The sequence below is a fragment of the Mchenga conophoros genome, linkage group LG15 (assembly GCF_057382185.1).
Source record: "Mchenga conophoros isolate Kocher_MC1m ecotype Shallow Benthic linkage group LG15, M_conophoros_male_GT1.1, whole genome shotgun sequence".
Lineage (NCBI taxonomy): Eukaryota > Metazoa > Chordata > Actinopteri > Cichliformes > Cichlidae > Mchenga > Mchenga conophoros.
The window spans coordinates 20,786,630-20,813,895 of NC_140540.1; the positions used below are offsets into that span (position 1 = coordinate 20,786,630).

Genomic DNA, 27,266 nt, shown 5'->3' on the forward strand with positions numbered 1-27,266 from the left:
GCGGATAAATGAGGGAGGGGCTAATAATCGGCTCAGTCATTTTTAATGATCGTTGAAAGCCCAGATCGTAATCGTGATTAAAATTCGATTAATTGAGCAGCCCTATGATGGAGCATTGTCCTGCATGAAAATCATGTTTTTCTTGAAGGATGCAGACTTCTTCCTGTACCACTGCTTGAAGAAGGTGTCTTCCAGAAACTGGCAGTAGGACTGGGAGTTGAGCTTGACTCCATCCTCAACCCGAAAAGGCCCCACAAGCTCATCTTTGATGATACCAGCCCAAACCAGTACTCCACCTCCACCTTGCTGGCGTCTGAGTCGGACTGGAGCTCTCTGCCCTTTACCAATCCAGCCACGGGCCCATCCATCTGGCCCATCAAGACTCACTCTCATTTCATCAGTCCATAAAACCTTAGAAAAACCAGTCTTGAGATATTTCTTGGCCCAGTCTTGACGTTTCAGCTTGTGTGTCTTGTTCAGTGGTGGTCGTCTTTCAGCCTTTCTTACCTTGGCCATGTCTCTGAGTATTGCACACCTTGTGCTTTTGGGCACTCCAGTGATGTTGCAGCTCTGAAATATGGCCAAACTGGTGGCAAGTGGCATCTTGGCAGCTGCACGCTTGACTTTTCTCAGTTCATGGGCAGTTATTTGGCACCTTGGTTTTTCCACACGCTTCTTGCGACGCTGTTGATTATTTTGAATGAAACGCTTGATTGTTCGATGATCACGCTGCATCCCTCTGCAAGATATCTCACTATTTTTGACTTTTCTGAGCCTGTCAAGTCCTTCTTTTGACCCATTTTGCCAAAGGAAAGGACGTTGCCTAATAATTATGCACACCTGATATAGGGTGTTGATGTCATTAGACCACACCCCTTCTCATTACAGAGATGCACATCACCTAATATGCTTAATTGGTAGTAGGCTTTCGAGCCTATACAGCTTGGAGTAAGACAACATGCATGAAGAGGATGATGTGGGCAAAATACTCATTTGCCTAATAATTCTGCACTCCCTGTAGATCATTCCACTGCTGAAATAAGTCATTTTAGCTCCTGTCTCTTTAAGGTCACCTTCCATTTAAAGCTTCAAACTCAGATGAAATATTATTGAAACTGTGACCATGTTATGAGAAACCACGACAAGGCATAACAGGCAGCTGAGATAAAACGATGTCCCTTTACCTTTTTTTTCTCCTCTCTCATCTCTAGTGCTCGACTCCTCTTTCTCCCCGCTGCTCTTCTCTTCTGTCTCCACACTGTCCAATAGTGTTATTTTCTTTGTCTCTGATTTAATTTCTTCTTCTCTGTTATTGCTCTTATCGTGTCTCTGGTCTAGTCCAACCTGTCTGACCTCTGCTCATTGGGATTTTCTCTTTGCTGCAGCTCCAGAACAGGCTGGCAGGGATGAATCAGTTTCCAGGAGGAGCCCAGCATGTGAACATGGGGATTCGTCAGGGGGTGCAACAACCTCAAATGCCCTCGCAAGTGAGTCACGGTGGTAGAGAGCGTTTGTCTACTCACCACCCTGCTTTTGTTAGCAGGCTGAACTTTGTGGATTTAACTATAGATTTTTTTCAGATAAAAAAAAGTGATAATAATCAATATTGGTGCTGAAATTCAAGCCATAGAAATGAATAACTGTGTGTCTGTTTATATACTGCACATGCCAGTTAAGCATAATGTGCATTTCTGTCCATTAATTTAACAAGTTCACAGTATTCTTTGTTGCTTTGTTTAAGCTCTTGTTAAAAATGGCAATCATATATGTTTTATACCGGCTCTAAATCTCACAGTGTAAACCCAACACCTTTTTGTTCATGAGTTTTTTTTCTGTAACCTACTTTCATCATCAGTATCATGAGATATATCATAGTTTGCTGTAAAACTCCATCAGTCTAATGTCTGTGATATAAAGTGATCGAAACGGGCCTGGGTACCCTGGATGTTCGACCGTTTCTGAAAACCTGACTGGAGAAAACTTGAAAGCAAATGAAAAGTATCTTTCGCACCAACATTTTGGATTTAGATACTCGCAATCGGTACAAATGAATTTGGTTGCAGTTTTTTAATAGAGCTTAAATTTTCCACACCGGAGATTTCATGTTCCTGCACTTAACGAGGATACGAGGGCCCAAGAAAGGGCAAACTAAAAACACCGAATTTCCACGCACCTCTGTAACTCTGAAAATATTTACAGTGTGAAGGTAAAATTATGCATTACTTTATTTAATAAACAAAAGTTATCATACAAAATAATTAGCTGATTTTTGGGGGGTCAGGTGAGACTCCAAAAGAATGTAAGGCTACGTTCACACTGCAGGCGAAAGCGCATCAAATCCGATTTTTTTTGACCCTATGCGACCCATATCCGATCACGCTATGACAGTGTGAACGGAACAAATCTGATATTTTCAAATCCGATCTGGGTCACTTTCGTATGTGGTACTGAATCCGATACATATCCGATGTTTCAGAAAGCGACTGCTGTTTGAACGGTCGTGTCGCATTAAATCCGTCTTTTACCTCACTGACACAAGACAGACGCCAATTATCAGCGCCGGAGAAGCGCCCGAGAAGACATCGCGAACGCTTCCTGGCCATCCGGTGAAACTGTTGGGAAGACAACGTTGGAGAAACGTGAACATTTTATTTGTACTGCATAACCTGCAGATTCTGACAGAAATCTGCAACTATCCTTTGAAGCACCGCTCCTCTAAAACAGCAATAAGGATCATCATTAGGTTATCTACATTATTATGTAAATAACAAAATAACTTAAAGCAAAAATTGGGAAACATGAAGTCCAAAGTCTTTATATTAAGGGCCATCAGTCAAACAATATTGTTTGCTCTGGGTCTAAACAGAGCGCGTTGTGTGTGACGTCTTCTTTTGCGCATGCGGGCCGCTTTGAGCGTTCACACTAGAGCGCGTTTGCTGTTGCATTTTATTTGTAGTGTGAACGAGCAGACAAAAAAATCGGATTTGATCAAAAAATCGGAATTGAGCATTAAGACCTGCAGTGTGAACGTAGCCTAAGTGTCCTAATGCAGGCTTTAATTTCGGTCTCGTATTGGCTTTTTGTGCCAGTGCCAGCCACATAAGATCTTTGAACCCTACCAGGAGCTGATTGAAATTAAGAAAATTAGGACTGCCAGTCTTCTTCAAATCATATTAATAACTTGCTTTTTTTCTGTGCTATGGTTATTATGCTGGTCTTTAAATTGGGTGAATTTTCTTTCTTAAGCCTGTACAAAGCAGCTCAGGATAATAAGATTAACTATCATATTTAGGTTGAACATGGGCAATAAGTTCTCTGTAACAGGCTCTTTTACTCCCTCTCAGCAGCCTCCGCTGAATGCCCAGATGCTGGCTCAGCGTCAGCGGGAACTCTACAGCATCCAGCATCGCCAACGCCAGCTATTCCAGCAGAAGGTCATGCTGATGAGACAGAACATAGCAGGCACTCCCACTGGAGCCGTGGGGCCCATTGGGACTGCTAGGGTCCCCAAAGCTCCCCCCACAACGACTCAACAACAGCAGCAACAGCAGTTCAACTTCCCACCAGGGTACAACCTGATGGCGGGAAACCCTCCTACCTCACCAAGTCACTTCAGCCCCATTACCGCGGGCCCTCTGGACAACAAGCTGCCCGGCAGAGTTCCCCTGAACAACCAGACGTTGATGGGTGGCGTGCAGGGCCAGTTCAACAGCACCGTCAACTCCTCATTGCAGCAAGGCCTGTTTCAGCAGTTTGGAGGGTCCGGTGAGTTCACGGGAGCAAAATAACCAAAATACTAAACCACGACAGGCTCACTTTAAAATATCAAAACTTTTTGTAATTAATACAGGTGGAGACAGGTGAAGAGATGTTGGTGTGAACCTGGTTTTTGTTTGTTCTGCTTTGTTTTGTTTTTTTTGGGGAGGGGGATGACTTCTGTTTAGGTCAAGGCACCTGGGGTAGCTTTAGGAAATAGGATGTGGTCTGCATTAAATGCAATTAGAAGTAGGACCATGAAGGGAATTGTTAAACAAATATTTTTATCACACAAACTGACATGAAAAATAAATGATTGCTTTACTACTGATTGGTAAAATTAACTTATAATGCCATTGTTCAACAGTGAGGTTAAATTGACTATTAGTTTACCATTGGTTAACACCAATTATAATGAAGCTTTACACTCAACAGTTTTGACAGACTTAGAGGTGCAAGTCCCTAAAGCCAGCTGGGAATCAGACTTCCAAGGCTTCCAACTTCGACTTCAGTCTGCAAACCACCGGATCCTTGAAGCTCCTTCTGGAGTTCTGCAGGAGCGCTGCCCCATGTGGCTTTTTCAGGCTAACACTGGCTGGGCCCTTACTGGTAAAACAAACAAACAAACGAAAAAAGCAAGACTTCAAGGTTATCTTTGGTGACCCCCTCCCTCTGTGTGCGTAGCCTCGGACAGGTCACAGGGTTCTTCTTGTCTTTTCCAACATACACTCCACCCTCACTCCTTACCCTGGACCAGTTTGCCTGTTAAGACCTGACCAAGCGCAAGGGTGTAGGATTAAACCCTTTCACCATATTAAGGCGGTGATTCATCCCCATTTGAAGTTTCCTTGAAGAGGACATATTTAAACCTTGTTCACAAATTGGAGGAAAAATTGGTGTGGATACTAAACTGATCTGTTGTGATGAATAAAGAGGTGGAGCTGAAGGTGCTGGTAACAACAATTGTAGATTCAGCCAGCAGGAATGAGCTTCCTCCAAAAGTGTCTGGGCTCGTTCTTAGGAGTAGGTTGATGACCTCAGTAATCTGAGAGTAGAAATGCTGCTCTTCCATATTGAGTGACTGGATAGAGGCTCTTTGTTGTGCATTTAGCTCTAAGCACATGATTGTGTCTGCATTTCTGTTCGGAAGGTGTTGCCACCCTCTTTGTTGGTTGGTGAATTTGATTTTGTGCCTAAGAACATTAAAACCTTTTAAAAATTGATTCACCTACATAAATTTATTATGATTTCACATCTTTGAAACATCCATGTTTTCTTTTTTTTTTTTTTCTTTTTTTTTATGGAAGTGACATCAGAAACAGCAGCATGTGACATCACGTGATGGCGGAGCTTCAGTTCATCCTTTGTCATCCTTTTTTTTTTTTTTTTTTTTTAATAGGACAGGGGGAAAGAATGAAAGAAAGAGGGGGAGAGGAAGAAAGAAAACGTCGCCTGTGGGGCTCTTCAACCGGTGGGGGAGATTGTTACACCTTGCAGGAGCTTTCTTCCCCTCAGGAACTCTCTGCAGGAGGGGGAGATACAGGAGAGGTGGAGGAAGATCTCAGCCTGGGCGTCTATTGTCTCATGTAGTCTGGAAGACGAGTGGATGGTGGGGTGGGTGCAGTTTTCTCTGTGGTGGGGTTGGGTGGACTGTCCCGGGCTCTGTGGGGCCGGGGGGCGCTGCTGCGCTGGGCCCCGGTCTGGATGGGCCTGGGCCCCCTTTCCCTGGCGGGTCGCGGAGTGTGGGAGTGCCTACTGGGGTCAGCGGGGGAGCTGGCCCCAGGGAGGGGTCACCTGCCCCTCCCTTCCTTCCCTCCCCATCTCCAGCTGCCTCCCTCCTCCTGCTCCACCACAACCACCCACACATGCAGGGCCTTGGAGTAGGGGTATGTCACCAGGATGCAGAGGAGGCTACCCCCCCCCTCTGTCCCCTTCTGGCTGCCTCTGCCTCAATTTTATCCCACAACTTAGACATTCACATTACTCACACTCTCATTACACATACATATAGGATCTTGGGGGTGGGCACGATACACGGAGTCCAAGTTACCATCAGGGTGTACGCCTCACCCCTGACGTCGTTGCCCACCTCTCAATTTTAAATACATGTAGACATTGAGGGCCAGCAGGAGGGACTATGCGCTTACCTGCTGCTCTCTGGCAGGTAGCTCCATGCCCTCCTGGGTTTTAATTGCACCTTAGAACACACATGCATCAACACTACAATTAGCGGGTGGAGGGAGGTTTGGAGTCTTCTCTCACCCCCATTCTCTGCGGCCTACCTGAGCGGGGGGGCTAGGAGGAGTGGGCCGTCCGACTGCGGTCTGGGGCCTCCCTGCTGCTGCGGAGTCGGGGCGGTCTGCCTCTCCCCACCGCAGGGAAAAGGGTAACACCACCTGGGTCTGGGTGCAGTTCCCCCCTCCAGGGGCAAGGGTACCTAGACCCGGTTAGTAGAGTACGCTTGGGGAGTGTGATCGTGTATACAGCGTCCCTTTATGTCTGTCTCCACGTCGGTTGAGTGTGAAGTACATATGAGAGCATGAGGGTGGGAATGGATGTTTGTGTCTGTGTGTGCCTGTATGTCTGTGTCTATATGTCAGGTTGGGTATCAAACGCCACCTCTCTGGGGACATCTCGGGTCCTCCAAGGTTTGGAGGCCTATCTCCACCCACCACCACTTCCCCTGCCGGTGGCGGACTCCCTCAGGTGTCGGTGCGTTGGTGGTTCTTTGTATCTGGGGGTGGGCGTCCGGGTACACACCGGCTCACTCCTTGGCGGCCGCTTATTGGGGCTCGCTCGGGCCACTTTGGAGGTGGGGTGCCCCCGGCCTCTCGGCCTGGGGCTCGGTCACTCAGGCACAGCTGGCTGCCGGCGGAGCTCACGGGCGCGTCACTGCAACTCCCCCTGGCTTCTGCTCCGCGGCTGCTGAATGAGCTCTCATCTGGGACTCTCCTCAGCTCTTACTGGAACAGTGGCGCGGCTGCCCCTCTGTGGGTCTTCCTTGGTCTCTTGTGTTCTGGGGGCCTCTGGATGTCTGGAGTTTTGATCTCCTCCATACCTGCTTGATACCATAGAGGACAGGGCTGTGGCTCCCCACACTCTCTAGCAGATCATTACATGGAGAAACCTTTGGAATGCAAGCATGCTGATCCACACAGGTGTACACATGGGTATTCACAGATGCGGACTAAAGCTTTCTTGGCTGCTGCCTCAAAGCACACTGTGCGCTGTCTATCTTGCGTGCTGCACAATATCGTTTATTATTTAGTAACTATTGATATCTATGACTAGCTAGTTTATTGTGATGGTGCTTTTTTTTTTTTTATTATTATTATGTTGCTCTTTGTTGTTTGCTGTCTCCTCTGTTTTTTTTGTTTTTCTTTCTCTCCATACAGGTGACCCAGGAGTTTGTTTTTTTTTTTTTTTGTTTTTTTTTCTCTCTTCCGCCCTTCTCAACATCCATGTTTTCTTTGTTACAGCTGTGGTCCAGCAAGACCCACCGTTTGCTCCTGAGATGAGCCCCTCCAGCCCACTTTTATCACCTCAGAACTCCACCTCCCAGAGTCCTCTACTTCAGCAAAACTCATCTACTGGCTACCAGTCACCCGACATGAAAGGCTGGCAACCAACAAGCGTGGGCAGGTTAGGAGCATGCATACAGTTTATAAGGAACAAAGACATTTGCAAACATTAATAAATGAAATCTGTGAGGCCGGTTTTAACTCCTCTCTGACTGTTTTCTGTGCTGCAGCCTGTTCAGTCAGTCAGGACAGAGCGCAGGGCAGCCGTTTGGCCAGCAGGGGGTTTATAACAACATGAGCATCACCGTTTCCATGGCCGGGGGCTCGAGTGGCGTCAGCTCATTACCTCCCATTGGGCAGTCAGTTGGCATGAGCAACAGTAACCTCAGCAACGTTGGTTCAGTGTGCAGCGACCAGCAGGTCAGTGACTTTGAACCTGCCAGCTTGGACAGCTGTGATAGTTTCATGTCCCAATGACCACCTTTCACTGCTTCATTTCCTGTTTTACTTTGCATCGGGATATACACCCCAGTTGCATTTGCTTTGTCTTAGTTTCAGTTTGTGGCTTTACTTTAGAGTATGCTCATAGGATGCAGAGTTCTCCTTCCAGTCTCCATTTACGCCCCAAGTTAAATTGCTTTTTTTTTTTTTTTTTTGGATTGCATCGTGTGCTCCTGAAAATGTTTAGTGAGGTTAAAAAGGTTCAGCAAATGCACCGTTTCTTTCTTGTTCTTATTAGGTTAATTGTGCAGGCTCCAACCTTTACAGAGGCTTCCTTGTTGCTAAGTTACAAACCACCTCTTTATTTTTTTTAATAATTAAAAAAAAAAAAAACACCTTGTAGCCTCAACAAATGGCATAATAAACAATGCAAAGTAGTGAATAAGCAACAAAACAGCCCTTGCATCAAACATTGCTGTTCAAATCTGTCAAAATGATTGACAGCTTTTAGACTTTTCCCGACGCTGTCAGTGATGGTTCTCGCGACCTCCTTCCCTCTGTAAGCATTGCCTCGCGCTTTATTCCCGTGTTTCTGCAGGTGCAGCAGGTCCAGGTATTTGCGGACGTCCAGTGCACAGTGAACCTTGTTGGCAGTGATTCCTACCTGAACCAGGGCTCCATCGGAGCTGCGGCCTCCCAGAAGGGCCCCGGACCCCAGGGCTCCCAGAACAACCAAGCCCAGCAGAAGAGCCTCCTCCAGCAGCTGCTCACTGAGTGACAACCCCCACCTCTTCTGCTCTCCTGCTCTATCTACTTCTCACTTCTACACCTCCTCCTTGGAGGGTCGGTGCACCAGACCCATTGCTGTCTCTGTCTCACCTTTTGGATGGATCGATGTACGGACGGATGGATGTTTGGACGGCCACAGAGTAGGCTCAGAGAGGTCTGGCTGTCGGTGGAGTTTTCGCAGCCTAACCACTTCTGTGCTGGGGAGGGGTGGGGGTGGGGATTCAGGGCTGGTTGTTTGATGCCCAGAACATTTTAAGTCAAGACTGAAGTCAGAAGGAGCAGCAGTGTATTTAAACCTGCCTGTCTAATCTGTCTGACAACCTGTCTGTCTGCCTCAGCCTATTAAAGGCAGTGTTGTCTTGCTGCTCATTCCTTGGTGACCTACTTCCTGCTTCCTGACCCAAGAAAACAACTGCAACGTCATTGTAGTTTTGCCAAGTTTTTGTCACTGTCAAATCAGGGCCGGCCTCCTTTTTATTTGTGTTTTATATGTTTTTGTTAGTTTTGTTTGTTTTTGTTTTTTTCTGATCGGACGGTTTCTGTCAGGCCGTCGAAACAGCAAGCAGCAGCAGCAGCGCATCTCGGGAGCATGAGTTGCAGCATACAGCTGGGCTCAGTGTTTTTAAAGTGTTGGGATTATCCCACACAGCAGCACCTCTGGCTTTTATTTTTGTTTGTTTGTTTGTTTGTTGTTGTTTTTGTTTTGTTTTTTCTCTGCCTGTCTCTCAGCGATGTGGGAATGTTAAGGTTTCAGACCTCTGTGGCATTGTGGGATAGAAGCTCAGTATCAGCTGGTTCTGTGACTGTCTCTCTCTATCAGCTACGGTGCCTGGTGGAAGTTTGAGTTTTTCCCAAGCTCTGCTTCTTCTTCTTCTACTTCTACTTCTTCAACATATTATTCTATTACATCATTATTTTTTTGTTTGTGTTTTGGGTTGGATTGGGGATTGTTTTTTTTTTTGTTTGTTTGTTTGTTTGTTTTAAACTTCTGCTCTCGCCGTCATCATCATCATCATCATCTTCACGATCATCAGAACAAGCTTTGACAACAGCCAGGATGGATGGATGGATGGATGGATGGGAGACAGACAGGATGCTGCTCAGTTTGGAACTTTACGTGTCTTCCTCCCCTGGGAGGAGGTTTTATTTTTATTTTTCTCAAAGTATAAGAAAAAAGGACTGTTATGATTATTTAACTGTCTGTCCGTCACATTTTACCCCTCACCTCAGCAGCTGTGAATACAGAGCCCCGTTGGGTTCTCTCTCTTTCTCTCTCTGTGTATCTTCATGCTATCTCTCAGCCTATCAGTGTTGTTTGCCATGTGCACCATGCAGGCAGGTAGTATTGTACAGTACAGAAGGACAAAGACTTGGGGATGAGCTCACTCTTGTAACTGCTTTCCTTTAAGAAAAAAAATGAGAAAAAACAAAGAAAAAAACAAATGTAATTAATTGATTACTCAGAAAAGCAAAACATATATATTATAATGTGATTCGATCCAGGTTTTCTTTCTTCTTTTTTTTTTTTTAGATTGTTTTTTCGGCATCATGATATTGTAACACAGCTACATGTTGTGGTGGAGGAGGAAGACGTTATTCCAGCTTCTAAAATGTGAAACTTTTAAGCGATTTGGTTTTTGAAGAATTTTTTTTTTTTTTATTAAAAAGGTAGATCTCGCTCCCTTTGGCGTCCCAGTCAGCACTACATGCAGCCACACTTTAAAAAAAAAAATGGGTTTGATTGCTCTGCTTTCTCTCTTGTTGTAACCAGGGAGCTAGTTAGCCATCTTTCTTGCTTTCTCCTCTTTTTTTATTCTTATGTATGTACAATACTTTCAGAAAAACTTTTCAGACAGTACATGTGTTGTAACCATTGTATAAAAAAACAAAGCATAATGATAAACTGAAACCGGGCTCTTTGCTGTGAGCCGCAGAAAACGGCACGCTTTTGGATATTGTTCCTATATAATGACATTTAAGTAGAGGCTTTAGTGATAGAAGTTCCTAACAACGATGTGATGGATAATTGATTTAAAGCTGTCATGAATTTGAATCCAAACAGGAAGAGTTGCAAAAACATCCTTTCATTTTCTCCTCACCTCCTGGGAATCTTTATTATTATTATTTTTTTATTTTTTTTACGAGGGATTTAACCCTCTTCTCCTTCCACCTCTGGTTTCCCTGATGAAGACTTCACTCCACTGGCTACACACTCATATACAGTTTTCTGTTGACTACTGTTGCTCAGTCAGACACTGTGTCTCTCAGCGATAACAGACCTCTCGTGACAACAAAATTCAAATCTTAAGATGTGCTACTTACACCTTACCGGAAATTTAAGAAGGAGAAAACCCTGCTGAGATGTTGCCTCTTAATATTCTTTACATGACTAAAATATTGTAGAGCTATAAACATGTAATATGTGGCTTAGGCACTTCTTAATGCATATGATTTTTCTAAATTTGCTCCAGTCCGACACCCTTTATCCAAAGGTTTAAATTAGAGGATGCTAAACAACATTTGGAATGAGTGTAACCAAACTTAGTGGTCTTTTTCTTTTCTTTTTCTATTCTTTTTTTTCAAAAGCAGGGCTCGTTCTGTCAGGGAGCATCATTCGAGTTTCCTCCTGTCAAATCTGCCACGTCTCAACGCCAGCACAAATATCGGGTGCTCCCTGATCGAACCGGTCTCAGTTTATTATTTCTCTTCCTTTCTCTCGTGGAAACTTGATCCGTGGAGAAGGTTTCAAATAAAGCTCACTCCTCCCCCCACCCACCCACCCACCCACTCAGCTAATAAGTCTTCAATCTGCCAAACTTGTCGCTCACGTAGGTGATGCAGTCACGTGGAATAGGGCTTCTTTCCTTTGTCTTTACACAGAGATACTTCGCCGTATGCAATGTTTTACCCAGAAAAAGAGGGATAGTATGCAAGGTCTACATTCCACCCACCAACTTCTGAAGTGTTTAATAATGTGAGAACCACTTTGTGCTCATCTGCAACGCTCTGTGTGACAATCTTGACGTGTTATTTGTGTGCAGAATCATGCAGTGTGCGTCCAAACAGTGGCTCCGGAAGTAAATGCAAAAACACCTCCAGTATAGAGAGGATTTCTTTCTATTTTTATATGGATTTATTTTAAAATCATGCTAACAAGTCTTCTTTCATAAATCAAGAAGAAGCAAACATAGCACTTGGTTATCATCGACTTTACTAATCGTTAAATCTGATGGATTTGTCCCAGAATAAGAAATAAAAGTAACTTGTATGTAAAATTAAAGCAGTGTACCAAATACAACAGTGGGGGCAAAAAGTGGCAAAAACTCACCAGCAAATTTTTGTTGCTTTTGTTTTGTAAATAATGTAATTGATCAAAAAAGTCCGAATTTTCAAACTCCTTATGTGTCGCTTATCTAATTTTTGAGAATTTTTTCAGTCCTTTGAACTGCATCGCAGTCCACAAGCAGTTAAAAACGTACTACCTCCAAACTCTTTGTCAAAGCAGGGGAAGGCAAGAAAGTTTCCCAGATTCTGGAGGAATGGAGTTAATTGATGACTTTTTATAAATGCCTGAATTCATGATCATCCTTGTGGGTTACTGTAGTAAGGAGCTCCGGCTCAATTATTTGAATGTTTGACCTCCAAACTGAATCATTTCTCTGCCACCGTTATCAATCAGGAATTCAGGGGGAAACTGAAGGCAAGAACATATCTCAGCCCCACCTCAAGCCTCAGACCATTTTAAAACCCTTTTAGACCCCCTCAAGGAGTATTTTCTAGAGAATTGTTTGAATGCAGTCGCCTGACAGTCCTGCGCCACTGTTTGGACGGCAGAAGTTGCACAAAGTGGGAGGACGCACCTCTCTGAAAGGTTTCTGTCAGTGTCAGCCTTCCTCCTTTCACTTTCCTGCATGAAATAGGCATTCCTATGGAAGTGGTTTCCTCTCCAACCCTGTTCATTGCAGAAACTCAGCAGCAGCTGTCAGCTTAACCTGCAAATAAAGAAAAATAGAAGGAAAAATATATGCCAAATACATCCAGGGTAAGGTTTTATATGCAACAGCCATTCAGTGGAAACGACAGTCCCTCCTTTGCTTCCTTTACCTAGTCTCCCTCCATCATCACTACAAGTAACAGGTACCAGGTTAGGTTCTTTTGTAACGTTGGTTTCAAGATGTCAACATGATGTATATAACAGAGAAATGTGAATATGTATTTGTTCAGAATCAAAAAAAGTAGTGCTCCGAGTTTGTGGTAAATAACTACTCGCCTCCGTCACATTTTTATTTGATTTGATTTTCTACCTTTTTTTTTTTAATTTCTGATGATGTATGTATGTATATGACTATCAGTGAGTGTGTATGTATGTGTGATTAATACTGTATATCTGGTGTTCTCTAAGATGGAAGATGTCCTATATGATTCTCTCCTTCTTCTTCTTCTTCTTCTTCTTCTTCTTCTTCTTCTTCTTCGACTCTTTTCAACCCTGCACAGTACCTGTGGGTGTTTCAGATGACTATGCCAGAGAATGGTTTTAGCGACTGCTGAATGTGATTTTACTGAGAGAGAAGCAGTGTGGACTGGCTTTTTGTACGGGTTAATTTAAAAAAAAAAAAAAAAAAGGCCATATTATTTAATTTTCTCTGTTGTCAGAAGTTTAAGCAGATCTGGGAGAGTGGAGCCTTGGTTTTATGGAGAAGCATTGCCCAGTTGAGCTGGATGTTTTATTTCTTTCTGTCTGACTGATGTAGCCTCTCTTCTTCTTCTTCTTGCATTCATCGGTAGTAAATGACCAAAGCTTCAACACGTTTCATGGACTCATATGCAAACCTCATCATCACTGGACACAACATAATGTAGCGGCCCCCTTTATTTGGATTTCTCTGCTGCTGCTCTGCGTGTTCGTCCCTCCTGTGGCCTATCAGCAGCGAGCTGTGTGATGTCCCAAAGTTAGGTCAGTTTTTCGAGACGTCTCCACTTTTTGCCATTGAGGTCTTTTGAGCCTGAAGTGCTATCACTCGTTTACAGGAAGAGAAAAAAAAAAACATTGCAACCCTTAGCTATGCACCTTACTGAAACAAGCATTTCCTCACCTTGTAGAGTTAACACTGGAGCATTTCATTTCATAGATATTTACAGTCACAACAAAATAATTTTTAAAAAGCCCACTCGATATCTGATGACCTTCACTTCTTCTTTTTGGTTTTTGGTTTTCCATCAACTGAATACTTTATACCAAACTTGAGGTGCCTCGTGTATATACTTTCTGCAGTAAAGATTGCTCCTTTGCTGTTTAACAGTAATAACCTTGTTAACCAGGGTTTTTTTAAAAACCTTTTTTCAACTTTATAAAAAAAAATACTGTATAAAGAAATGACTTTTTTACACACGTAGACGTTTAATCAGATTATTCCAGGAATTTGCAAATACAATCTAATTTTGCACTTTATATCAGATTTACTTGGAGTGAAAAGGCCATCAGTAACTGTCTCAATCAGATCAGTATTCAGAGATAGGACGTGTCCCCTGAATGTACCGAGAAGAGTTAGTCTTAGTACTTTAATTTGAACCTAAACAACTTCTCAGGTTCTTTGTGAAGAACTTGCCCGTAGTGGATACCCATTATCCCAAAAAAATCCTGTCTGTGTCTTTCTCTGACTTGCACCGACCGATCCTCAGTGTGAATACTGTGCTAATCGTCTTCAGGTGACGTCCATCCCCAGGCGTACTGTTAAAAACCTCCCTCAGCTCAATTCGCACAACATTCCTGCTCATGACCGCTTTCGCCAAACTCTTTGCCATTCGCTTTCCTTTTTTTTTCTCTTCACTGCTTTATAGGTGTCATTAATGCAGCTGTGTTTTCTGTCTAAGCCACAGTGGTGACCTGACATAAATGACAGCACGCTAACTGTCCCTCGTGTTTTGCTTGCCTCATGTTTTTTGTGCTGCCTGATGTTAAGTATTTAGCAGGTTCCGTCTAATGTCTGGTGTGGGTAGCCAAGTTCACGACCTTTAACATTTTATTCCACAAAGCAAAAGTAGGCTTTTATCAGCTTATACGTGTTCTCACTCATCATCGGTCCAACATTTGTGCACCACTTGTACCTCTTTTCCACCAAAACAGTTCAGGTGCCTGAAGCCTCAGTTATACAGGCCTAGAGACCGGTTGGTGACACCCTGACAACCACAGGTTGCTAGGGAAAAATCTTTACTCCCCAGCTGTTTGGCAGGTGGTTTGTGGAGGTGTAAGTCGCTGTATTGAGGTATGTGTTACTGCACCGAAAACCTTGCAATTACTTTGATTGCTACCAGATTGTTGCAGTCGCATGTAATTTGCATGGAAGACTTGAACTACTCACCAAAAAGTTAGTGAAACTGTGACGAGTGCAACACAAACGAGCAACGCAGACCTTTGCCTTCAAAGTAAAAGTTGCACCTTTTGAAACATGGTGGTTGCAGTGGTAAGGTGCAGCTTTTAATTTCAAGGCAAGCGTTCCGTTTCCGGCTTGTGCTGCATGTTTTCATGTTTCACTACTGCTCTCTCAGTCGGTTGTAGACAAGTCTATGTCTTCCATGTAAACTATGAGCAAGTTTTTGGTGCAAATCTCCACCAATCACTCACCACCCAGTTGGGGAATACTACCCCCACCCAGCAATTGGTGGTTGCCAGCAGTTTTCCAGCTCTCCTCTAGTCCTGTGTGAGCCTTATCCTGAGATAGCAAGATTCCTGATCCCAAACCGATGGGAGAGGCTACCACAAGAAATTCCTAGTAAATATGTCTCCTGTTATTTCCTTCTCATGGAAATGGTCCCACCTTCTGCCGTGTAATTCTACCTACTGAGTTGGTGGTTCAATGGAAACCAGGTCCAAGACTGCCTGTAGTTTTTATAACTCCAACTCATTCCTAATGGAGGTGTTCAAAACTTTAAAAAAAAAACTACCACGCTATCAGCTGTCAGGTATTGTAAGCGCTGCCTTATTGGTTCTGAGGTTGGACATGGTTCATAGGCTTGTAATTTACTCACCACTCTGTTGTTTTGGGGGCGTTGATGCTTTCTCTGGAGAATTCAGTTAAAATAAAGACCAAGGTTCCACTTTCTCCCTTGTACAAATTAATATAAATAAATATATATATATATATATAAATATATATTATACATTTTACTCATTTTGTCCAGTTTTGTATATTACACTCATGTAAAGTTTGTTTTTAAAGAGGCATCGGAGCAGCTATTACAAGACAATATGAGTGACAATGTTCATCTGGGAGAATTTTATGCATGTTATATTTTCTCCTCTTCTTCTCTCTTTGTCTCTTTTAATGCCCCTCAACCCTCCTCTTCAGGTGTGTAACGTGAATATAAAGAAATCTACCTTTTCTTTGGAATGTTGTAGACAATCAGTCTCAGGCCGGGTCCAGTCCCTGCAGGGAGTGAGAGCCCTGTAGGCTAACAGACAAACAAAACTTTCTTTTCTTTCTTTTTTTTTTTTTTTTTTTGTTTGTTTGACAATTAAAAACTCTATTTGCATCTACTGGAAGTCTAAAATTTGGAGGTTTGTTCATTCATATGTTCGTGGCTGCTCAAGTTTACACACACACACACACACTTCTCTACTACACTCAAAACACAAACACCTCGTGCATTTGATCCCTCTGCTTTTTTTCCAAGGTGAGGATGCCAACCTTGAGGAAATGATGCTTTGACTAACAAATCTATAACATCTATGAATGTGGGAATGCAACACATTGCAATAAAAGCACCATTTGAAATGCAGCGTGTCACTCCTGTATGTTCTTTATCTCCCAGAAATTGGAAGGTTGTTTCTGAGATTTTGCTAAACCAGTTTGCAGATGATGGTCTTGTTTATTAGCCCATACTACCAGCTACACTAATGAACCACTGTGCATTTAATGGAAACAAAGAGTTTTTTAGCATTGTGACAGGAAGAATGAATATGGTTTTCTAATTCTGAGCCCCACTTATAGTTTGGTAACAATGGTATCATGTTACTCGTTACAAGACGGTCGTCTTCAAGTTTACATAGACACATCGTGGACGTGAATGTCGTAACTTTTTCCAGGGTGAAATTATAGTACAGCATATATCTTTAATGGCCTAAAAATACAAGAATTGTTCACACAAGTTTGGAGAAAATCCAAAATAAACCCACAGGGTCAAATGTATACACATTTTAATAAGTAGTGCAGGGGGTTCTACAATGTGTTTTTTAGTTTGGTCAAGGTCTATTCTCGTTAGAGATAATATTTGACTATGACTGGTAGTTTCTCTTTACCAGCATAAAAAGTATATGTTCAGTCCAACGACTGTTTTCAAAATCCAAGGGACTCTGTGGGGATCTAAGAATTAGAAATGTAGATTTACACCAGTTAGGAACGTTTCTTGGAACCATTTCTAATTGACTGCAGAATCCAGCATCACCAGTTTAGAAAAAACTGTACGAAATTTATTCAGATGTGTGACCACCTTGCTAAGGTGTGAAAGAAAACCCTCAGATAAAAGGAAATTGGTTAGGTTGTTCAGGAATTACCAAAGCTCAATTTTGCCTTGAACTGGAACACCAGCACCACTGTGCTCAGTGGACTGAGAGGGTGCAGATCAGAAAGCAATGTTCAGTCTGTAGTTAGAACCTGCAGGTGCACTGTGGCTTCCTGCCATAGTCCAGAAACATGCATATAAGGTTAACTGGTGATTCTCAACTGGCTGTGGGAACATGAAAGGTTGGCTCTTTTTTGTTAGCCGTGTGATAAGTTGCTAGTTTCTAGTGAGCTCTTGTCTCTAAATACCCAAACTGTCCATATATGATCAACCCATCACAGGCCAGGCTGATTGCAGAGCTTCTGTGCTGGACTTTAGTCTCTCCAGGACCTCAGGGGCTGACAGTGGTCGTTGACCATTTCATCCAGCTCACTCTAATGAATCAGTGAGTGTTGTGTTGAATGCTGTTTATGTGGCAACATCTCTCTGTCCTATTTCTTCCTTAACGTCTACAAAGTTATATGAACTTTACAACATTGGCAACTGTTAAAATAACAATTTAATCTGGTATTTTTCAAACATCTCACAGGTATGATTTCACTTAATCGCGGTATATAGTAGAATAGCTTACGAAAACAGGAAATGATACTGCTCTGTGTGCGATCACTGGTCACATCCTGGTCACACAGCAGCCGTAAATGACAATAGAAAAAGGCAGTAAAATAAAGTGGATAAGATTGCACGCACACATTGCTCAACATTTAGCCGACATAGATACTGAAGACTGAAGCACGTGAATGATGACAACAGTACAGTGCCAACCAAACAAAATGTTTCAAACAAAGCTGGCCTTATTAAAAAAAATTAAGTTTTTTTTTTTTTTTAAAAGCAAGACATTACAGTTTGTGTTGCTTTACCACAAGGAAGAAAAGAGCAAAGTCAATGTCTGGTAAAGTTCAACAGACGTGGGCTTATTGCTTACTGCACCTCTACAATCACATCATGCGTTTACAATGACATTCATTCAACAGGAGGCATGCTGCACTTTGTGTCTCTACAAGTGTGTCTGGCAGACGATGTCGTCACTTGCTTTGATGACTTCTTTGTGATTTTGGTAGTCTCCTTCTTGAATGGGTTTCGTTGGATGCTTGTGTTCATGGTACTCCACTATCGGGTAAGTGATGGCGGTGACCACCAGCACGGCCAGCACGATGTACAGTTTATACTCCAGGCATAAGAACGTGCTGTAGGCGAAGGCGATGACAAAACCCAACGACTCCCACATCCGGTAGTTTGCAAACGCCGCCTCTTTTTCCCGCGGGAAGAGGATGCCGTAAAGAGCTGTGAGACAAGGGGGTAGGTGCGCCAAGAGAAGGTAATTAAGTCCAGGTAATAAAGGTAGTGACTGCCAGTAAGGCTTATGGCCTTTATTTCTACCTGCAATTGCTTCTGCAGCTGTAAATGTCTTTTTGGACTGGTTTTAAACTCCTGTGTCGTCAGGTCATGTTACAGAGTAACGCCGGGGTAATGTAACAAATTACTGTCTCCAATGAGTAATTAAGTAATTTACTGCGTTACATTTAAGAAAAATAACACGTTTTATTTAACACTTTACTTTTTTTGAGTAATGACCCTTATGGCACTTATAACAATGGATTTAGTTTCTATGTCTGAAGAGCAAAGACAACATACAGTGTTTTAAATAGCCAACAGGGGGCGTAACCTGTGTGTGCAGAAGGACTTTAAATCCTATGAAAGTCTCGAGGAAAACCACCTTCTGACTGAGCCTGTAAACACTTTCCTGGTAAGTCACGCTTGTGAGTCATACTGAAGGAATTTTAAAGTTCCTTTTGTTACCATCTCTGTCTCCACAGAAAATTTAGTTTACACTGGTTTAAGGTTCACGGTTTCAGAGTGCACACTGCAAAGCAGCATCTCAGGGGAGAGCCAGCAACAGCATGTTATCTTGAAGGAGAGATCAGCTAGATTCTTGCTCATTTTAAGCTTAAATTTGAGTTTTTTTAACTAAAAAAAATCCTAATTTCTGGGTGTACCTGTTAGTTGCCTCAGGTGGGCTGATTGGGTTTCTTACCATTAGTCTGGGTTTGCCAGATAGCATCTGACAAACCCCACAGAGCAGGAAACACAAAAAACACAACAAGCTGGTCACGATGAGGCCTCCAGTACAAAAGAGCAATGATGCAGCTCAAGTTCGTCAGTGCAGCTGAAAGTGGAAAGGAAAATAAGAAAAGAGGCACGAAATGTATTAATACAAACATCAACAACAAAACAAAAACAGCAGTGAACGGTCTTTAATTATTGTATTTTGTTAAAAAGGTTATACCCAGGGCAAAGAGTGGAGCTCTTCCAGTGTGCTGGGCGAGTCTCCCAAAGAATATTGAACAAAGGGAATTGGAAGCTCCAAAACACATCATTACAAAACCAACATAATGGATCCCCAAAGCACAAGTCACATAGTTCTGCGAAGAAACACAGCAGACATTTATAAGGCCTCACGTCTTATCATTATTGCTGTTGACAAAATTGGTAACACCTGGATAAGCAGTGGGCTGTTTTCAAAGAAGTGTTAGTTCAGAGGAATGAATGGCTTTCCCAGGGCAAATTAGCATCAGAACAAACTACAAGGCTTCTGGAACGATGTTCTTTGGAGAGATGAAACCAAAGAGGAAACCTTTGGGCATAATGTCCGCTATCACGTTTGGTGAAAACCAAATACAAAACATCAGCACAAACACCTCATACGAAATGTGAAGCACGGTGGTGGAGTGGTAATGATTCTGGCTTGTTTTGCAGACACAGGACTTGGGCACAACGCAGTCATGTATACTGAAGTACTCTTGAGTCAAATGTGATGGCATCTACCTGACAGATAAACTAGGCTGAAATTGTGTCATGCAACGGACCAATAATGCCAAGGACAGAAGCAAATCTACAACTAAATGGTTAAAAAAGAAAAGAATCAACGTGCACAATCAAAGTCAGACCCCAACCCAGGTCAGTGTTGCTGACTTCAGTTAATTGGAGATAATGTATCTGTATTCAGGAGTGGGACCACACCTCCCTTCACACCCCTTCTGGTTTTCCATCAATATATGACCCCCCCTAAGTCAAGCTGTACTGCGCTAATAATGAAAAGATCTAAAAAAAAATTAGGCTAATATATCAAATCCTTTTATTTAACTATATGACTTAATGAAAACTGCACTAACACCTGAAAGCCTTCATCTTTTGGAGCAGTCCTTACCTTGGTGTACTCCCCTGAAAGGAAGCTCTGTTCAAAGCCGCTGTACATGGTGAGTGGGATGAGCGTCACCAGCCTCCAGTCCTTCAGGAGCCTGAATGTTGCCAAGAACGTGTGGCAAAACGGCTGCTGGCTGCCACGAAACTCGCTGGCCTGCTCACGGTCGATGTTGTCCAGAAACACGGCCACGATCAGGATGGCCAGCACACCCACGCCTGCCACACACAAAGAACAGTGATTCAGAAGACAGCTGCAATATGTTAGTCGCACCTTCGCGAGCGGTTGTGTGGTTATATAATTTCTTTGCTTCAAAGTTTGGCTGATTACTGATTAGCTAACACCCTCATTCAGGTGATTGGAAACTTTACCGATGTAGCTTCCGACGAGCGTCCACACCAGTTTCTGCTCAGGCCTTGTGGTGTTCCCATAAGCAGTGACATTAAGGCCGCAGTCGGCTGCTCCACAGCTTTCCAGCTGCTCCTGTGGGATGTCAACTGTCAGAAAAATATACAATTTGTTTAAGCGAATATATCACGACCAACAGAAAGAATGCAGAGAGAAACATGATACAGTTGCGGTTTTTGTTTTGTTTGCACTTTGCTAAAAATAATAATAATATTCGCCCTTTCTGTTCATCAAGGATGATTCAGTGTTACCTTACAATGTAAAGCTCTTTAAGGCAGCTGTTAAATTTAAACCCACAGCTGAAGCGTGACCGTAAAAATCACGTTTTCCTTGTTTATGTGCCGCGCATGCTAAGAACACGTGCGGGTGAAGTAAGAGGCACATTTTATAGCCCAGCTTTTACACGCTCACTGTAGACCTTTCTACCAAGGTCAAGGAGACGGCGCTAGAAAAAGGTGAATGTCTGACCCACGCTCACTGGTTCATTCTGCATATGCAGCCTTGTCAGCTGTCAGATTGTCTGTTTGCACTCAGTTTGTCCTCCTCTTGTTCCTCACGCCCCCCTTTGATTCATGTTTTGTTTGGAGTCAGTATATCCCTGTTTTCTTTAACTTTTTTCCTTATTTGTTTGCAGGGCTCAGACACTAAAATCTTTACTTTTTTATTTGATCTAACTCAGTCCAGTGTCCCTAAAATACCAATGTTACAAAAAATCTCTCAATTTTTTGTACTGGAAGTGTGTTGGATTGTACTGGACACTTGGAATTGTCGTATCGATGAGAATTCTGTTGAAAATTGTTGGTAGAACGGCCAAGTTTACTTATTTTAGTCGATCAGCACGTTTAAACTGTAAAACTATAAAGATTTTGTTGCTGATAGTTTCGTTTAAAAACGTTTGTATCTAAACAGTGTCCCAAAGTAAGACGGAAATAAAACTGAAATAAATGTCTCTGTGGAGTCATTCTTCCAAGAAAGTCTCCTTTTAAACTGATAAGCAGAGAGTATTGACGCCATAAAGTAACATACTGCATACCTGGGAACTTTAAACACACCTTTTCTCATACTGTCCTTAAATTGAACCATAAAATGATTGTAAGACATCACTTAGACCTTGTTCAGTGATGAGCTGAAGCTGGCAGCAACACAAGGCATCGTTTTAATATGTTAACTATGTTTCTTTAAGCAAGTTTTTCACGACTGAGCCAAGTGTCCTCTTTTTTGGAAATTAAAATATGGTCACCCTACTTAAGCTAAACTTGTCAAATCTGAGTTTGTAAAAGATTTTTAAACCTGCTTTTACATCTTTTTAAACTCTAAAAGTCAAGCAAGTTTTGAGGGCTTTGACTGTTTCTTGCAGGCGCAGCAGCCTCGACACAAACTGAGTTTATACACAAGTACCTGAAGAAAAGACTTGCTAGTGTAAAACTCAGATATGCAGGGCTACCTGCTGTGGTGACCCAATTTTTTGTTTGTTTGTTTGTTTGTTTGTTTATCACTGTAAATTGTGATTTTTAATGATTGTAAGTCAAGCCAATCACCAGGCTAACAGTTGTTGCTAAGCTGCCTCTTCTCCTTACACTCCTAAATGTTACATCAGTGAAAATCTTCACTCATTTCCAGTATTTTTTTATTCCTGAACTCTCTTATAGTAGCTTTGCATGAGTCACATTAAAGGACAATCACAAGCGGTTTTGAACAGTATACTGAAAGGGTCACTTTAGTGAAACCTGTTTTTTATTTCCTTGAAAAAAAAAAGGTAGAGTAACAGACTTTGAGGTACACCGTGTCTCCGATGTGTTACCTAATCAGCAGTGGCATTTAAGCGGCTGTGCACAGTGGATCAGCTGCTGTAGGTGCCGTGATTTAGTAACATGTCAGAGTCTCTAGAAATAATTTCCAGTCCAAAGCCAGAGGGAGATGTCACTGTAGTGACGTCTATCCTTTATATATGGTCTATGGTTCAGCTCTGAGAAAAAAAATAGCAAAGCTGTGTTTGTTTTTTAATAGAAACATGTCATTTGTTATTTGTAATGGCGGTTTAATACTGCAGGCTTTGTATATGGAGCAATGTCGATAGGCTTGCCCATCGAATGAGAGAAAATACTTCATAAATAATACTTTCAAATACTTGAAACCCCACTGCACACGTACAACATTTCAATGATAAATAAGGAAAATGTGCAAAGTGTTGCACGCTGTTTTCAAGCTTACTACTGAGGAATTAAACTTACTGGTATAAACAAATAAAACTGCGCACTGCAACCCCAAAAAGTTAACATTGTACAACTTTCAATGCACAATTAATGAGGCAATTAAACCAGTCCTGGTTCAATTTAATCAAAATGTGACCACTTTTCTGCTGCCTACCAATAGCTGTGTCCTGTCCAAAGATGAGGGAAGACATCAGGTTTCCCCAAACAGCGGAAGACTGAAAGATGAAAAAGAAGATGCCGAAATAGTAGTTGATCACGTCAGAGCCTTTTTTGTTGTCTTTGGCGGCCTGCATGTTCCCAGATATGGTCAGGTAGGTGCATTTAGCCGACCACAGAGGAGAGCCACCCAACCCCAGGATCACGGAGGTGGGGATGAGAGTGTACCTGTGTGAGAAAGCAACACTTGGTCTCAGCTTCAAGACTTTTTATTAGCCAATGAGGTTATTGGACAAGACGTGTTGCAGTTGGGTATCCTATTACAAAAATAATCTTTAATAACAGACATTAAAAAATTAGAACCCCAATTAGCCTCATTCATTTATTGTTTTTAATTGATTGTCTGGTTGATTACCATCCTGGGAAGAGGTTTCCCAACGAGTAGGACACGTAGCAGGCCATGCTAACCACAATGGTCCATTTACAGCCCAGGTTTTTGATCATGATGGGAGGGAGAAACATGGAGGAGATGATGATGGAGGCGTAGACGACGCTCAGAGAGGCCACGCCCATCCCCTCCGCTGCATTCAGACTGCTCTGCACAGAGAGCAGAAACACTAGAAGTGTTGATCAGAGGTTCAATGTTATGAAGTCGACTGCACTATAATCAAAACAAAACAGTTTTTTCTAAAAGTAGACAAATTTGAGTATTTTTTTATATGCTCAAAATATTTTTATATATAGTGAGCCGGCGGATTTACACACAGAATAAGTGTTTAAAATTCGTGCTTGGACTTTTGAGTGATGTAAGGATTGCACATAATGCAGCACTGTTTATAAATAGGGATGTTTCAGCTTTGCTATGTAGCCCAATCTATGTCTTATAAGCTTCGGGAAACACTTTGAATTAATATTACTGTTACACTGACCTACATACTGATAATTACATAATAATTACACAATATCAGCATCAGTGTTTAAAGCAAGTTGATCATTAAAGGTGGCAATATTGGTGTAATATTATGTAAACACTGATTGTGATTTGAAAGTTAATTAGATTTCATTCATGATTCTATTTGTATAAAATATTTATATATTAACCTTCCTGCCTTCTTGGGACCTTTTTGTGCCACTGCTATGTGTTAAATGTGTTCAGTGGAATATAACCAAACTTGCCACAGGATAGTTTTTACCTGTCAATGTTAATATTCCAGTGTGAATTCCTTAAATCAGCCTAAAATGGCTGAGCAGCAGAAATCCCCACACCCATCACCCTGGGGACCATTTTCTGCCCATTGACTTCCATTATAAACGCTATTTTTCAACCCCAAATTATCATCATATGATTTTATTTTTTCTTCTTTTCTTGGATGTCAATGAAGACTCAGGGCCTTGAAGTTTTAATTTTTAAATTGCAAAAAAAATGCAAAAAAAATAATGGCAGGTCAAAATGTATGTTGGTGCCAATCTTTGGTCCATCTAAAGGCCTACTTATAATGACAATCACATATTACTTCAACTGGTTTTTTGTGGAAATATTTAGTTTCGTTTTTTGGTTTTTGGGGCTTATAACACAGGGCGCTCATGTAATAAGACTGGGATTTGAAGGGTTAAAACAACGAAAATATAATTAAAACTTTACATGAATATTTCAGGGAGAAGTAGTTTTACAAGGTTGGCTAATTTAAAGTGGAATAAAATATGGATATATGGTCTTTTTATGGCGTGGCTGAGAATGGTCCCTAGGGTGATGGGTGTGAGTTTTTTAAAGGATGGCAGGAGGGTTAAAAAAAAAAACACCCAGCACGCCCCTGCGGGCGGTTTATCCTTCAAGCTCGGGTCCTCTACCAGAGGCCTGGGAGCTTGAGGGTCCTGCGCAGTATCCTAACTGTTCCCAGGACTGCGCTCTTCTGGACAGAGATCTCCGATGTTATTCCCGGGATCTGCTGGAGCCACTCGCCTAGCTTGGGAGTCACCGCACCTAGTGCTCCGATTACCACGGAGCACTAATATATATATATATATATATATATATATATATATATATATGTATATATATATATATATGTATATATATATGTATATACATACATACATACATACATACATACATATATATATATATATATATATATATACATACATACATACATACATACACATATATATATATATATATATATATATATATATATATATATATATATATATATATATATATATATATATATATATATATATATATATATATATATATACATACATACATATATATATATATATATATATATATATATATATATATATATATATATATATATATATATATATATATATATATATATATATATATATATATATATATATGATTTATGCCACGTGCTTATAACTGTCAAGTTTTTTTTAATTTTATCTAGAGTACTTCTAGTGTGTGCACAGATAATTATGTTTAAAGTAAACAGAAAACTGTTTAATTTACACTTTACTTTAAAACTGTCCAGCTCTCAACATACGACAGAAATATGGAATTTTTGTAGATATATATGTACGGATGTGAAAGTTTTTATAGTTTATAACAGTACAAATAAAAATTTGAAATGTTTTGGTTTTTGCTCACATCATTTTTATAGATAGAAAATCCTATTTTTATGTTAAAAATACAAAGAAAGTTCTGTTACTTTACACAACTAATACAGTAATTGCAATTGCAGTTGTGGTATTACAAATAAATTACCATATCTTATTTGCATTTTTATTTGTATTTTAAAATAATTACATTTTTTTTCATTGTCTTTATTTTTATTTTTATTTTCGAGCTCAACAGACTGGCGGCGTGTCCAGAGTGTACCGTGCCTCTCGCCCTATGGCAGCTGGTAGAGGATGGATGAATGGATTGTCATTATTATAATATTAGTAGTAGTAGTAGTGATAGTAGTAGTATCAATATATTATGAGTTATGCGTGCATGTGGAAATACAGAAATGAAAAGATTTTTCCAAATTAATCATACATGTGAAGAGTGTGAAGTTTTACCGGGAAAAGGAAAAAAACTACAATTATTAGCATACTATGTGCACCATTAATATTATACCAATATTTATATTTGTTAGTACCATTGTATTGTTCAGTTGTGATATAATAGTCAAGAAAATAACAAATTAATCCAGAATGGATTACTGGCATCATTTGTTGACTATAGGTATGCAATGTATTTAACATCTCATAGTCAGTTAGTATGAATACATTCTTCGGAGCTCCAATAATGATTGAATGAAATCCGGCGCTGACTGACAAACATGACCGGTAATTATTGACATATGGAAAACTTGTAAAGTAAATTATTCCTTGGTCCTTTCAACTGTGGAAGGAAAAATCACTCCTTTTTTCCCCTCCTTAACAAGCAGTAAATTGTAAATCTTCCACCTACCTGCAAACTCTGCAGACCTCCATAAGCCGTGAACAGGGACAGAAACCCAATTGAGACCACCAGCACATTCTTGAAGTTGCGGCTGATCATGGCTGCTTCTTTAAAAGTATATTTAACAAAACAAAAAACCTTCTCAGAGCATTAACCTTTAAAAACAAAAAACAAAGAAAAAGAAGCTGTTAGGTTTTTGTATTTTGTTTTTTTGTTTTGTTTTTTAGATTCGTGGCTTCATGCAGCAGCTGCACAGAGTGAAGTCAGAGGTCGCTCACTGCTGAAGGTATTTCTGATAAACCTTTACACTGGAAATAACTGAGAACAAAGTCCAGCCCTCTTTCTGTCACACACACACGCCCATACACCCACGCATTACGCATGTTTTTGCAGACAACTATATATTGCATTTCTTATCATGTTGGCCTCAAAATATGGTGCAATTTGCTCACATATCAAGCTCATATATCAGACTGCCCTTCTTTAAATCCTGCACTTTCTCTGAGTCATCGCACATGTTTTGCCTGTAATTGTTGATCATTACTACTTTAAAGCTTCATTCTTCTCACTCAACCCCTCTTCCTCCTTCTTTTTAGTTCCTTTTAAGATTTTGAATCCAGACTCCTTGTGTGTACTTACACCATGCATACATACAGGAGCAGTGACCACAGAGCAAAGGTTTACAGTGTGTTACCTCTCATTCTTTACTTTTATGAACGTACAAGACATCTTTTGCTTTTCACAGCATGACAGCTTGTTGTTGTTGTTTTTTTAAACAGAAAACACAGGGACACCGCAGTCCCCTC

At 41.3% G+C, this 27,266-nt stretch overlaps 2 protein-coding genes across 6 annotated transcripts in view; one reads left to right on the forward strand and one right to left on the reverse strand.

Moving 5' to 3' along the window:
* Positions 1–16,283, forward strand: part of ncoa1 (nuclear receptor coactivator 1) — a 103,260-nt gene extending 86,977 nt beyond the window's left edge. For 4 of the 5 annotated variants that reach the window (XM_085247041.1, XM_085247037.1, XM_085247036.1 and 1 more), the window contains 5 exons: positions 1,386–1,487; positions 3,345–3,765; positions 7,236–7,398; positions 7,508–7,697; positions 8,317–16,283. In XM_085247041.1, coding sequence (XP_085103167.1) covers positions 1,386–1,487; positions 3,345–3,765; positions 7,236–7,398; positions 7,508–7,697; positions 8,317–8,496 — 1,056 coding nt within the window. In that variant the 3' untranslated portion in view covers positions 8,497–16,283. The remainder of the gene's footprint in view (positions 1–1,385; positions 1,488–3,344; positions 3,766–7,235; positions 7,399–7,507; positions 7,698–8,316) is intronic. The other variant, XM_085247038.1, reaches the window with a different exon arrangement.
* A 1,172-nt stretch (positions 16,284–17,455) lies between these two features.
* On the reverse strand, positions 17,456–26,610 carry unc93a (unc-93 homolog A). Its single transcript, XM_085247863.1, has 8 exons — positions 26,470–26,610; positions 23,458–23,639; positions 23,041–23,270; positions 20,637–20,762; positions 20,272–20,483; positions 19,351–19,486; positions 19,099–19,230; positions 17,456–18,347 (listed from the first exon to the last, which is right to left on the reverse strand). The coding sequence occupies exons 1-8, from the start codon at positions 26,557–26,559 to the stop codon at positions 18,061–18,063; spliced, it is 1,395 nt and encodes a 464-aa protein (XP_085103989.1). The 5' UTR covers positions 26,560–26,610; the 3' UTR covers positions 17,456–18,060.
* Between the last annotated feature and the right edge of the window lie 656 nt (positions 26,611–27,266).

Coding starts and splice junctions, on each gene's coding strand:
- unc93a (XM_085247863.1), bottom strand. CDS start 26,559: ATGATCAGCCGCAACTTCAAGAATGTGCTGGTGGTCTCAATTGGGTTT. Junction 23,271..23,457: donor GGAAACCTCTTCCCAGGATG/GTAATCAACCAG, acceptor TTTCTCACACAG/GTACACTCTCATCCCCACCT. Junction 19,487..20,271: donor TTTCAGGGGAGTACACCAAG/GTAAGGACTGCT, acceptor GTTTCTTCGCAG/AACTATGTGACTTGTGCTTT.